The 14,984-nt window shown below is 42.5% G+C and overlaps 1 protein-coding gene across 3 annotated transcripts in view; it reads right to left on the bottom strand.

The window, feature by feature from the left end:
* The window catches only part of KDM7A (lysine demethylase 7A), a 101,191-nt gene that overhangs the window by 61,402 nt on the left and 24,805 nt on the right, over positions 1-14,984 (bottom strand). For all 3 annotated transcript variants that reach the window (XR_009461757.1, XM_059726461.1, XM_059726462.1), the window contains exon 2: positions 1,050-1,135. Coding sequence is in view for 2 of the 3 variants with exons in the window: in XM_059726461.1 (XP_059582444.1) it covers positions 1,050-1,135 (86 nt within the window). In the remaining variant the exon portion in view is untranslated. The remainder of the gene's footprint in view (positions 1-1,049; positions 1,136-14,984) is intronic.

Consider the following 14,984-nt stretch of genomic DNA (forward strand, 5'->3'; position numbering starts at 1 on the left):
GCTTAGAAGGGTACTGTATACAGAATGTTCCCTTTACTTCTGAAGGAAGAACACAAACCATAATTCACTGTTGAACAGGTTATAATAATTTTCATCTTGCTTCATTTAGGCATAGATGCTAAACATTCAGGGGAAATCAAGGAGCTGAATGGCATAAAATTCGTTTGACATCTAATGGCAGAAACAGTTCTTAATTTTTTTTTCTTTCTACTTATGTTCTCCAGTCTAAGCATGTGGTTATTTTAGCAAAGCTGTGTTTTCATCTGGTTTACTATTAATGAAGGTAATAGTGTTACCTTTTATTGTTGACATTAACATCAAATACTACCAGAAAGAAGATTTCTAGCATTCCACTTATGACTTATGCTGCAAATGGATTTCATGAAGACAGAATGGGGCTGAAAAGAATTCTCTGCTGCCTATTTGAATTGCACTTTCTTATATTTCCAAGAAACTACAGGATTATATGCAACCCGGTGTAGAAATTTATGTGCAAATCAGACCCTGGAATGTGAGGAAGTATGAACAAAAGTTCCAAGGACACAAGTGGTGAGATCCAATTTAGGTTGTAGCTCTCAACATTTCATTGGACTGCCTTTATGTAAATCCTGTCATTCATGCAAGAAGGGGAAGACATGGGTCCTGCCAGGCCTTCTTTTAATTCAGAGTTTTTCAATTTGAAAGTAGAAATTGATCTTCAATCCTTCCCGAGTTCCAAGTACACTACCATATGTACCTCTCCCTATTGGCTCTGGGCACTCCTCAAACACTCTTGTAAAATTTCTCTACTTTTTCTTTATCAAATAAAACTATAAAATATAACAATTGGGTTATCCACATGCATACATACACACCTGCCTCCAGGCATCGAGTTACCTTCCAGAGTTTTTTTTACTTTTCTTAACCATTATTTTAAGTTTAATATTAAACATAGCCTGTTAAACAATCAAATTTATTGGGATGTTATTCTCAATAATCTTTTTCAATTTTAGATTAAAAAGGAAAGCATATGGTAATTCAAATTTAAACTCTGAACACTTAATACTTACTTAAGGAGGTTCCATGAAGAAGTGCGCAGTTAGGACAGTGGTACAAATCAATGTCAACAGCATGGTGCTCCTCTACGCCAACACAACTGAAAAAATTAAATTAGTAATGAGAACAAGGGAAAAAAAGAGTCAAGAGTATAAATCCATTCATTCCCACCATCAAAAAAATTAGTCGAACAGCATTGAATAGAGCAAACTATAGCGCTATTCATTCAGCACTTCAACAAGACAGCATACCAAAGCTACCACACGGTATCTGTCACTTTGAACATCTGCATAACTACTTTAACAGTGTGTAAATCATAATTCAAAATGTAACTGGGAATACCATTTAAAAGTATCTGATAAAATAACCAAAGGGAAACAGATTCTTTCAAACTTTAAACCAGAGTCCACAATGTAGCTGCAGAAAGAAACAAACATCAGAGCTTTGATCTTAATTACAGGAAACAGGGTGTGCAGGGCAATTAAAGCAATTCTCTTTATAAAAGCAAAGCCAAAAAAAATTGTATTACTGAAGTCTAAGTGCTGGTAATTTACAGAAAACATCAAGGAAGCTTTACTGCTTCCCATGTGGCAGCATATGTCTTCTTGTGTACTGCAAAAAGCACATGGATGACTATTCCCTCAAATAATCAACAGGAAATAAGGTACAATATTCATTTTTTCTAATTCTTTCCATTGTAATAGTAGCTGTTTAAAAAGCAAAATCACACCAGAAAAAGTGTATTTCTTTCAAAAGAAAAGTAGACATTTCAAGGGACATTTGAAGGACTTAACTCAGGTAGCATACACTTTTTCCAGGATAAGTGGTATTTAAGTGGCACTGTTAGTTTTATAATACTAGTTATAAATATCCTACTGTAGGTATTTTTGTAAATAATCTGACATCTGGACTAAATGTTACAATAGATTACTTCCTTTCTTAGAAGGACATCAACGAAGTGATGGATTTAAAAGAACAGCAGGGGTAGAAAAAGATTAGCATGTCTGTTTAAGATAGCTAGCTATCAAACGAACTACTGCTAGTGACATTTTGCAAAAGTTTCAAAATCACTGGAGATTGACTAATTAGTGAAGCACTGTTTATTTAGAATACTTTGCCAATTATCTTTAAACTATTTTTTCTGGTAGGCATCAAATTCTGCCGAACTGCTCTCCCCACCCCCACCTCAAAGAATAAGACTTGTTTGCTCATTAAGAACACTAAAACAATGTGCTTTTTTTTTTTTTTTTTTTTTTTTAAACATCCAGAGGTTAATAAGATGAACAAGACTAATATCTGTGATGGTAATAATCTATCTGCATTAGATTTATTGATACTACTGACATGTAAAATAGACTGTTAGCCAATTTAGGCAACGTAATGCAACACAGCCTCCAACGACCAATAGCAACATGTTATGAGATGCAATATCTCTAGCAGATTGGTTCATAGACTGTAAGGGACCTCAGAAGATCATCAGGTCCAGCCCCCAGCACCAAGCAGGAAAGCTAACTGGTTAGAATAGCCCAAGCAGGTGGTGCCATAATTGACCTGTCAAGACAACAACAATCAAAGTTAATTAATACCCATAAAAATCACTGCTTCCTAGTCACCTTTTACCACATTCAGTCACAAGTTATCCATTTCAATTTAATAAAAATTGAATGTTACTTTTTTATTGAATATTTTACTTCTGTTATTTACTTTACAATTGAACAACAATATTTTACTTCCAGCAACAGCCATTGTTACATGCTGAAATTTCTTAATAGTAATCAATATCAAACCTATAGAACACCTTTTGAAATTTAAGTCATTAAACTAACAAAACCCTGGTTAGCATCAGTCAACAAAAATACTAACAGCCTGAACAATATACTGAACTACACCCTTAAAAACCAAAGGTCTGACTTGCTCGTCAGTGTACTATCACTGAAACTTGACAAGCAATTGTCCAAAGTTCCCCTGTAAATATCCACATATACAAGTATGGTTTTGAACAGTCGTCCCACTATCTCACCTAATTCCTATTCAATTCTGTCTTAAAACTTCAGCTCTGATCATTATAAAATAAAAAAAAATTAAGAAATAAAAAAAAAAAATAATACTATCTATAGCAGATTGGTTCATAGATTGTAAGGCTGGAAGCAATCTTGGAAGATCCGTTACAGATCTCTAGTCTATTACAAAGAAAAGGATGAAAACATGGATCTTAAAAGATCAAAGCCAGAAAGCAGATTAAAAATAAAACCTATTTGGGGGATCTCATTACTTTGATGGACCTGGAGACATCTATACAGAAAAACACAACTAGTTTTTGGTGGTATGGTAACTGGCATATTTTGCTGGATATTTTATTCGTAGCACATCCAGCATCTTGCCAATCAGATTTGTGATCCCCAGCTGTCCTCGCCTTAAAATATTCATAATCAACAGGATGGTTAATGTGTACCAATATTTATAGAATATGCCTATCACTTTTAATATCCACTTCAGCTCAAATCATGGCAGAAAAAGTGACTTCTAAATAGCATAAGGAAAGAAATGGGTCCAAGACTGCTGTTAACCAGGAAGGGCTGTTGACTAACATAATGGCTTGATGAAAGATCTGTGGCTTTGTGTCAGAGGAAAACAGTTATGCCTGTTATCCACTGCACTTTCAACAGTGGTTAACCAAATCCACATTCTACCAGAAATTCTATATAGAATGTGTGTGTTCCTCAATCACAGTTAAAACTCCACAGAGTACAGCTTTTTGCTTTTAAACAAGTTTAAGCAAACAGCTAGTTCTGCCATAATTCTACTTCAGGATCTGCAACTTTACACTAGAGGTAGTCTAAAAAATGAAGCAAAAATTTTGTTAGGCATAGCAAGAAATAAAATGCTCCCACTGCCTTAGATTTAGAAGATTATTTACTATTCCACACAACCTCTGAGGATGGCTCCAGAAACTCAGTACACAGAGATAGCTTTGGCTGAAAGACAGCTTGGCTGAAATTCAGCAAAGGCAAACACTGTTCCCTGTCTGCTGTTAGTGCTATAAATAGGGAGCTTCAGAAGAACAACTCTAAGGAAAAGGTCACAAAAGCAAGCAAGAGCACCCAAAAGCAGAAAGTAAGCAGCAAAACAGAGCTGGCCAGGACAAAGAGTGTGCATGTTCGTGCGTACAGAAGCAAGGGTGGTAACATTTGCAGTAACAGCAGCAACTAAAAGCAAACGCCTTGTAGGGAAAAAAAAAAAGATAGAAAAAGTGAGCAAAACAGCCTGTGGGGTTCTGCAAAGAGGAGAGCAACTCTCCAAACTTGCTACCAGGATAGCATAAAAGGCAGAGTTTTGAACCCTGTTTTGCACCCTGGACACAACCCTGCCAGAATGTTATTGCTACCTGGCAGCTGCTGCTGACACAACAAAGACTACCCAGAGGGCCACCATTCAGGTGCCCCATCTAAAAATCAGCACCAGAAGCTGACTTACAACTTGCCCACCCCTAGTTACACTACTCCCACAATGTTTGGTTCAGCTGGAGGCAAAAGCTGCAGTTTATAACACAAAATTAACTGGTAGGGCAGTGTAACACAAGTTCTTGCTGGTTAAAGCAAGGTCAGTAAGAAGTAACACAAAAGTTTGAGCCTTTATTGCCATACTCTAAGACAGGGGTTTTCAACCTTTCTTGGTCGGTGTACCCGCAGTGGCCGGTCAAAAAGCAGGGAGTCCTCTGGTGGATGATCAAGAGCAGTGGGGGATCCCCACACACCTGTGCAGTGGTGCAACCGAAAGCACTGATAGCACACAGCAGCACAAGTAGCACAAAGTGCTGGCGGCCCCAGTGCCTGCTTCTCCACAGTGCTGCCACATATCCCCAGGGACCTTCCCAAGTACTTCCAGGGGTATGCATACCCCCAGCTGACAACCCCTGATCTAGAAGGTAAAAAGGTAATTAAGGCAACAGCTGCACTTGAATTTTGCTGCCGAGAGCCCTCTTGCCAAAAACACACTAACAAGATTTCCTCCCTAGTGATATTTCACCAAGCGTTTTCTGGCAAAAATCCCCACCACAACCATCTTGGATTGGGATTTTTGCCCAAACAGGGTTTCTGGACTGCTCCGTACCTGCATGGAAGCAGCTATTATAAATCCTACAGAACTACAGAAATAGGAATCATCCAGGAAGGAGTTCTACTAGCAGAGTGTGTTTGTATATGTGCTTATGACAGTCTTACATGCAGCTAAAAAAAAAGACCATGGAGGAAGACTATCCCAACAAACCTGATTCTATCTGGAATAGTTATAATGCAAATGCAAGCTACAGGACTAGTTTTGATGCTTCCACAGACATTGTTCTATACTCATCCCTAGGTATTTTTCACAACTAGTCCAACCCAAATTGTAGTCTTTATAATCCTCAAAACTAGTCATGCCTGTAATGAGGGGGTCCTACAAAAGCCTGTAAGTTTACAAGTCTGTTTAAATCTTGACAACGTATTGTTTAGTACTACCCATTTCATTACTTTTTGGAAGGGTTATAGTGGATACCTCACTTGACAACCTCCTCTCCCACATTTAATGGTTTTATCATCACATACTCGTCCTGCCTCTAGTTTCAGATCTCCAATGGATTATGCAACTCAAGTATAAATAAGGCTTACATCAGAGGTTCTCAAACTGTGGTCCACGGACCACCACTGGTCCATGAGTTCCATTCAGGTGGTCCACAGAAAGGTTGTGGAACAATTGAGAATATCTGTACTTGGTCCTGCACTTGATTTATTTTTTCTGACAACAGTGATCAGAACAAAAAAAGTTTATTAAGTGGTCCACTGAGACTCTCAGCAATTTTCAAGTAATCCATGAAAAAAAAAGGTTGAGAACCACTGGCTTAGATAATGCCTCCTGAGAGTTAAAAGACTACAGTGAAAGGTATGTCCAGTTTACCTAATAGACACACAATGTTTTTTCCTTTTATATAGGCCCTGAGAATGCTCATTTCCCTTCAATTTTTTTTTTTTTTTTTTTACATTAGCAGATACTCTCCTCTGCTGCAAGTATTGCAAGCCATAGGGAAGTTAGATACGATGTTGAAAGATATTTTGGCAAGAAAAGCCTCTGATGTCCTTCAAGGTTATGCTAAAAGGTTTACCAAAGGTTTGGCAAGATACCAAATTCTAAAAGTAGTGCTAGCCCCCAAATTCTTAAATCAGTACATGCTAACCTGCATGAAAGTCTTGACAGCTCTTCTGATGTAGAACAGCCTGATGGCTCTGTTGTTGGATCTTGTTTTACAAATAAGCCACCAAAAGGCAATGCCACCTCAAATTATCTATGCTATTCTCTCAAATGCCTCAAATTACTAAACAGGCCTACAACTGTTCCCAGTTGTTTCCTTCAATCTCTCAATTCAGCCTAATTGAAAATATCCTTATTTAAGAATCGACCTTAACCAGCTTTGGTCAATAGCCCTGGCTTTTAAGCTTGCAATGTAGAAAGCCATGGGATAGGTTAGATAGGGATGATCTTGTGTTTAGCCTCTTGAGGTCCCTCCCAGGCCTACTTTTCTACAAGGCCAAAAAGTGGGTGAATGGCCTCAATACTATGGAAATATGATTGGGTAGAGCCATGTATTGCTAGTGAGAGATTTGTAGCAGAGCTCCAAGGTATTTCCTGTGGGTTACATGAAAGAAAGAATGGTGTGAAAACAGGCATCTTGAAGGATGAGAGCTGCAAACTAGCACTAACAAAGGGTAGAGAGAAGCCAGAATCACAACCCTGAATTTGAAACATTGAATGAATTCGGTCATGACAAATGACTAAAATTATTTTTTGGGGACTAAAAAAAAAACAAAACCCACCTCCTTAGAATGTGGGGACCTGGGCACAGCATCCACTACTCAAAGCTGGAGGAGTAGAAAGGAAAGCACTTCTAGTTGTACTCGTTTCCCACAAGAAAAAAAGAAATCTCTTAAAGACAAATGGTGGAGGGGAAATAAGGAGAGACTAAAATCAGATAAAGCCACCCTTGTGAATTTCTAGAGCTCTTACACCAGGGACATCAAATCAGCCACCTGACTGAAGACATATTTGCTCTTCACTGTCTGCTCGCATCAGAAGGAAGATGTGATGGGTCATTGTCACTGGAACCTCTACTTCTGCCTTAGTGCCTTGAAAGAAGGTAACAGTACACAAACAAATGCTGCCTGAAGGAAGACTAGCCATATTTTCTTACATTAATTTGCTTTTGTGGAGCTCAAACATAAGCCCAGAAAGCACACAGGCACCCTGAAGTCCTTCAAGCTTTTACATTAAAGTCATTGCCCTGAAAAAGGTCACCAAATTGTGGTTTGAATCTCCGTCAGAATCCCCAAGCACTAGAGATTTGAAGATCTTAAATATAGCCATAGCTGTGCTGACAGCAGCATGTACTTACAGGGTAGTACAGGCTCTCTGCTGATCCCTGGTCATTAAAGCCTTTAATGCCCTTCCATGTTCTTGCAATAACTTGTCCACAAACCAAGACCATTTGTCCCAATTCAAATAATCATATTTAGACAACAGTATTTAGCTATGTGCATCTTCATGTTGGTAGACATTGTATCCAACTAGGCCTAGTTTCTTTTGGCCTTTCTCCCTGGCTGTGAATTTTAGGGACCCCCTTCAGCTTTGACCTGTAAACTACTAGAAGCAATCCTAGTGGAGTGGACATAAATGCACTCAAACCCCTGGAAAAGAATTTGATCTCTCTTGATAACATACTAGGACATAACCACTAAGTGAAAACGCCATGTGCCACATATTTTGTAAGCTCTAATCACCTGATTTATTGATATTGTGAACCTGTCAGGCACAAAAGGATGACAAGGTACCCAACAGCTTGAAAGATTCTTCCTGCTCCATATATCTCCATCTCCATACACACACACTAAGATTTTAATTTCATTAAAAACATATATTTTGTCCCGATTTGTGTGGTGTATATAGAGGTAACCGCATAATAGATTAAAATGAAGTCTTACTCTTGTATATTGGGGGGGGGGGGGAATGGAGGGATAGGGTGGCTGGGGGTGTTTGTGTGGTTGCATGCGTGTGGTGGGGTATAGCAGTGAGCAGGGCTCCCCCCGAGAAAAATGGGGGGTGCATGTGTAGGGGTGCAAGGAGGGAGTATGGGGGAGAATGTGGGTGGGTAGTGTGGGACTGTGTAGGGGAGAGTGTGGTTATGGTGGGGTGTGCATGGGAGCCCCCCCCGCGTGTACCTCCCCCAAGCCAGTCAGCACCCGTCCCAGACCCACAACAGCCAGGAACCCACGTGCTCTGTGGCGCTTCTCTGCCACTGCCAACAGTGTGCACCCCAGTCCCGCTCTGTGCCTACTCCAGACTCACCCCCACCAGAGCAGCCAGGACCTAGACACAGCCTTAAACCCAGCCCGCCATGCCTGCTCCATAATGATGCCCAGGGCATATCCTGCTGCCCCCTGAGCACACAGTGGGACTGGGGGCTCTGCATCTAGACTGCCTTTCTAGGCAGCCCAGATGACAGCAGCTTCTTCCAGATGCCACTGTTACTGGCCCCAGTCCTGTGGTACACCAGTGGGCACTTACGCTGCACAGCCCCAGCCCTGCACCTGCTCCAGGCTTACCTGCCTAGGCTCAGCAGCAGCAGCACGGGACAGAAGCTGTTGCTCAGCGTGGGGGAACAGCAGCTCCCCCTCCTTGCTACTGCCAGCCATTCCTGCTGAGGTTGCCGAGAGCCTGTGCCAGGCTGCCCTGCGCCTGCTCTGCGCTACCACCACTGCCCTGCTGGGCAGCCCAGAGGCAGTGGTAATGGTGGCATAGACGCAGAGCAGCCCGGCGCAGGCTCCAGGCAGCTGCAGCAGGAACAGCCAGCTGTGGTGAGGGGGAAGGGCCACTTCCCCTCCCCCACCCCCCATCCCACACTGAGCAACAGCTTCTGTCCTGCGCCACTGCTGCTGAGCCTGGGTGGGTGAGCCCAGAGCAGGCAAAGCGCTAGGGCTGTGCAGCATGGGTCCCCACTGGTACCACAGGGCTGGTCCAGCAGCAGCAGCAGCCGCCGGAAGCACCTGTCACCACCTGGGCTGCCTAGGAAGGCAGACCAGCCGCAGAGCCACTCTAGTCCCACTGCATGCCCAGGGGGCTGCAGGATGCGCCACAGCTGAACAGTGCCTGAGCCAGGTGGGACCGAGGGATTTGCTGCAGGCCAGATTTTGCCCACCCCTACTCCATGTTCTTTGTGAACACAAGGTTACTTTCTGTCAACACGGGGAATGTCTACACAAGACCCTAAAAACTCAGTAGTCTAATTCTACTGCCCATTAGCAAGTCACAGCAAAAGTCATGCTAATATGCATTAGCATCACATAAAAAACAATGTACACAGTAACACCAATTACAGCACATTAAGTTAGCACATTAACCTGCAGCACACTTACAGGCTTGGCAGTGCTATGGTCGCTAGCACCATGGCTGAAAGACTTGCGGGTCATGACTGACCACAAAATGAACATGAGCCACCAATGTGATGTCACAGCTGGTAAAGCAAACAAAACTCTGCCTTACATCCATAGATGCTTCTCAAGTAAATCCCACGATGGCATCCTCCTGCTGTACTCAGCCTTGGTGAGGCTGCAGCTGGAATACTGCATCCAATTCTGGGCTCCAAAATTCAAGAAGGATGTAGAGAAGCTTGAGAGAGTCCAGAGGAGAGCCATGCACATGATCAGAGGACAGGAGAATAGGCCCTATATGAAGAGAGGCTGAGAGCTATGGGACTCTTCAGCCTGGAAAAGCGCAGGCTCGGGGTGATCTGGTGGCAGCCTATAAGTACATCAGGGGTGTACATCAGGATCTGGAGGAATGTCTGTTCACCAGAGCACCCCAAGGGATGACAAGGGCCAACAGTCACAAACTCCTCCAAGACCATTTTAAGCTGGACATAAGGAAAAACATCTTTACTGTCTGAGCCCCCAAGGCCTGGAATAGGCTTCCTCCAAATGTGGTACAAGCACCTACTCTGGACTCCTTAAAACATTTGGACGCTTATCTTGCTGGGATCCTCTGACCTTAGCTGACTTCCTGCCTCTGGGGCAGGGGGCTGGACTCAATCTCCTGAGGTCCATTCCAGCCCTAATATCTATGAAATCTATTAAATTAGTACCTGCAAGTGGGCAGGGATCAGGATCAGGGCCAGGGCCCGCTGCACCCGTGTGGCTGCTCCTCCACCTACACCAAGGGTCACTGCCCAGTGCTGGCATCCACCCACCCCCAGCACCTCACCCTCTGGCTGCCTCTCCACACCGGCCCTGGCCAGGCCCCAGTCCCACACCACTCAGGGGGAGGAGAAGGGCAGACCTCAGGCAGGGCCAGCCTCAGCTGCACCACTGAGCCAGAGGGGATGGAGCCCCCGGGACTTCCTGGGGCAGGGTGGGCACATGCAAGTCCAGTGGCTCCTCCAGAGCCACTGTGCCAGGGAGCCGATCTTTGCACAGGGCAAGGGTGGGCTACAGCTGTGCTCTTCCTGCTCCCCGCCTCCACACCTCACTGCAGCCTTTGAAAGTGGCACGGCACCGTGTGCATCCCACCGATGAGCGAGCCAAGCAGCAAGGCATGTGGCACCGCTTTCAAAGGCTTCAGTGAGGTGTGGAGGTGGGGAGCAGGCAGAGCTCAGCTGCAGCCCACTCTTGCCCCATGCAAAGGTAAGGGCCACACCCCCCTCGCCTTTGGTTACCCGGGACCATGGCTCTGGAAGAGCTGCCGGGCTCCAATTGTCCCATGACCCAGCCGGGGCCCCATTCACTGTGAACACAGCCCCGACTGGGCCAGTCATGGGGCAATCAGAACCCAGTGGCTAGTCCAAGGCCGCAGCACAGGGGAGCCCCGTTCCCCGGCTCCGCTGTGGTGCACACAGGGGTGGGAGTCACCCACTCACACCCCTGGACAAGCTGCTGGCTTCCACTGCCCCATGACCCAGCTCAGCCGGGGCCCCATTCCCCACGATTGGGGCCCTGGCCGGGACAGGTTGTGGGGCACTCCCCACAGTGCAGCAGAGTGGGGCCAGGGGTGAATTATTCACCCCTGCCCCTACGCCACTCTCTCCTGCACTGCAGGGGGTCTTGATCTGCCTCCCCTCCCAAGCCCAGGCAGTCAAAAGAAATTTACCTGCATGCTGGGCCAGCTGCGATCCTGGCATGCCCCTCTCCCCTAATCCAGCAGCCTGCAGCTGGGCTACCCTGGCATTTGTGGGGGCTGAGCTCCATTGGCACAACCCCCAACCCTTCTGCCACCTATGATGGCTACTCACTGCATATGAACAGAGATAAGGAAAAAGTATATGCCACTTTTAAAGGCAAAGCCATCTGGTCACAAATGCATGTTAACTAAATAAACAAGAGATGAAGTCTCTTCCTGAGAGAGCTACCTGAAATCTGGACATCAATGTGCAGCCTACCATTATCTTCAATCTCTGGCTCTCAGCTAGATTTACTCAGTACTAATATAGTAGAACCTGAGGAACATGGTTCCAATATATTGGGTACAGAAGGAACAGGTATTAATAGCACCAGTACTAAATGTTCAGTACATAGAGAGTGATGCCTACTAAAATTTGCAAGCTGTTCTTACCTTAATGACTGGTGCCTGGATGCCAGAAAAACCTTTTACACTGAGCCGAAGATAAGCGAGACAACTGCTAACTTATGCCTGCAGTCCAAACGCAACACAGGAAATGACTTGCGTCTGTCTGTTCATCTTGCAAGCAGCTCTTCCTACCCTCCTCTGTCATCAAGGACAGAATGGAGGCAGGTAATTGGGACTGGAGCCGCCTGCTCAGTATATCACAGGCAGTCTGGGTTAAATCACTTGCAAGGGAATTCATAGGCAGAGAATGAAGGTTTCCGATCTAGTGACACCCTTCTTTTGTGTGTCCAAGGATACTTGCATAAAGCACTTGAAGATGAACATTTAAACAGAGCTCTCTAGGTTAAGGATGTACAGAGAAGTGGCATATGAAATGCTGTTTAAATAAATAAATGACGATCCTGGAATCCCCATGTTTAAGCATCAGCAACGGTTCAAGCTGGAGAAAGGAGGTTGCGGGTTTTGGATGGCAAGAGTTTTGCTTCTGCCTTAACTACTGGAGTCCCTGCACAGAGACTTGGGGTTCTAACCTATAATTAAATGACTGAAAGAGGTTTGTTTTCTCCTGAGCCAATGGACAGAATGAAGATTAATTGAGAATGCTAACAAACTAACAGTAATGCTAGCAGAATACAGAAAGAAGCAGGCAAAGCAGTAGCATTTCTATATTGCTGCCACAGGCTGCAAAGAAGTAACCAGTCTGTCATTTAGGACCCCTCCATCCTTTTGCCTTTGGTCAGAGAAACAGCAAAGGTTTCCTGGGTACAGACAGACTCAACTAATCATAAGTTAGATTTTACAAGTATAGGACACAAGCAGAAAAAAGAAAAATTATATATATCCATGTAATCACTCAAAGAACTCAGACTTCTGTCTGAGGAGATCTGCAAACTCAGACACCAATACACTGGGTTTATTCTTGCTGTTCATGTTTCCAAGGTTTTTCCCCTTGCAACCTGAATGACTAGAAACAGTTAAAAAGAATGCAGCAAATTCCTTTATAAAGAGATTCTCTAGTCAGCAAGGCATCGAAGAGCAGTGATCAGCCCTTTTTTTTTTTTTGGACACTTCTATTCAGTTTAACTGATTCTTTGACAATAAACAAACAAACAAATAGTTTTATAGATAGTTAGGACAACTTTTTTCCCCACTGAAACATGGCACAGAACAGAAGATAAGACGCAATTAAATGAAGTCTCTAGTAGATGTTTCCACAATGAAGAGTGCTAGCTACTGATTACAAATATATCCTTAATCCCTGTAACAAAACCCTTTCAAAATTAAAACATCACTAAAATAGGTACAGGGTTTATTTAAAAGTTTTTCATATTCTTACAAAAATTACCAAAAACCAAAGTGCTTATGCAATGGAAACAAAATACTCACGATATTGTTTTAAAAGTTTATTGTAAATGTTTTTTTTTTTAAAAGGTATGTGTAGACTAATTTTGGCTCTTCAAAAACGTTGCTAAACAAAAGGAAGGGAAAATGTCAGCTTTGAAAGTCTGTGTTTGCAACTGATACACACATTAAACAATGGAATATATCTTTTTAAAATATAAGGCATCAAGTTTCAAATTACCACAAATAACAAAAGATTTCCATTGATCTCTTCTGTAAAATATTTATTAAATGAATATGCAAAACGTTGTATTTTCCTATGATAAGATCCCCCCCACACACACCCTCTCCCTATGTGTGTACTTAGGTTATACATGCCAGATGAGCATTTAAGTATCTTTATTACCAGACCTGGTTTGCAACTACTGCAAGATAAGCAAAGAATAACCCCTCCCACTCTTCTTCCTAGAAAAGAATGCAAATATGAGCACTTTTCTCCTTGCACGGGTGGAAGCAAGAAGTCAGTCTGGCAGGTCCCATGGATTTCTGGTTAGTCATTAATTCAAGTCTATTCTTTGCAAGTGTCAAAAGGATGCCAAGTAAGCAATATTTGAAGATTAAAACAATGGAAGTGCTAAAGATGTCACTATCTCAAGCCACCAAATGGCTCTGGAACTACATTCTATAGAAGTCACAATCTGTCACTCCTTCAAGGAAGAAATTAAAGCGCTTTATTAGGGAAAAAAAAGACTACAGAGTGGAGAGTGAGAAATAGATTTCAGAAATTCCTGTCATACACGAACATTTCCTTCCAAAGAGAAAAAGAAAACCAATTAAAAGTTAAAATAGTTTATAGGTAAATCTAAAACAGTTTAACCCCTCTTGAATTGCAATAATCTGCATCCTTTGAACCTTAGACAGAAGCTAGAGCTGACTAACAAAATAACGTGAAACAAAGGTTTCAAAGGAAAATAAAAAGTACATTTTTGCATCGTACTAATAAGAGTTAACCAAAAAGAAGGTTATTTTATTTGTGAGGAGGAAAGGAGGGAGGGTATTTAGTCAAACCTTTGTCCTACCACATCCAGTGCAATTCCAAACACTGTATTATGTATGAGTAATCAAGGATAACAGAAATAATTAGGTTTGTGTTGACTGCGCTTTGTTGTCTCATTTCTTTAAAAAAATTGTCAAAGAGCAATGTACTAGGTCATCATATTACAAGCAAATGAAGCACACAGACAACTAAAAGTAAAAATGTATTTGAGCCCATTAGTATTTCTATTTATGTATATCCGTCACCAAAAAAAAAAAAAATGTTTCTTACCTGTAACTACAATTCAAATAGGCTCTTTATGGATGCCAGAAAAATTAATCTAAACCAGTGATTCTCAACCTTGTTAGACTCATGGCACCCCTTGGAAAAAGCCAGCTGTTAGCTTTCATTCATTTTTTATTACAAAAAAAAAAATAAAAGAAATAAATAGAGCAATTCTTAATTGCAAAAGACACAGGAAGACCACAACAGGTCTTAACTGTTTTTGACACAATTAAATTCCTATTTGAAATATCTGGGTTTATTTTGTCAATTATGTCTAGGTGTTTCCAAACCTAATATATTAATACTGATCAGTACCCTATGACACCCTTAAGAAAACCAAGGGTGCCACAGCACCCTGGTTGAGAATCACTGATTTAGACAGTTGCACTTACCTGTAAATAACCTTTCTTCTAAGTATTAAGATCTTAGGGAAGGAGCCATGTTTCATGTGCCTGGACCCTAACAAAAATAATCACATTAATTCCCACTGCTGCAAGATTAACTTGCAGGACTAGTAATAAGGATCCTATATGACCAGGGTGGGCATTTATAATCGGCTGGAGGGCCACTTAGCACATTTTGGTGAGCTGTTAAGGACCGCAAGGGTAGTCCTGATCACCATCTTGGGACCATAAATCCCACCCCT

Source organism: Alligator mississippiensis, chromosome 4, assembly GCF_030867095.1.
Source record: "Alligator mississippiensis isolate rAllMis1 chromosome 4, rAllMis1, whole genome shotgun sequence".
NCBI classification, from domain to species: domain Eukaryota; kingdom Metazoa; phylum Chordata; order Crocodylia; family Alligatoridae; genus Alligator; species Alligator mississippiensis.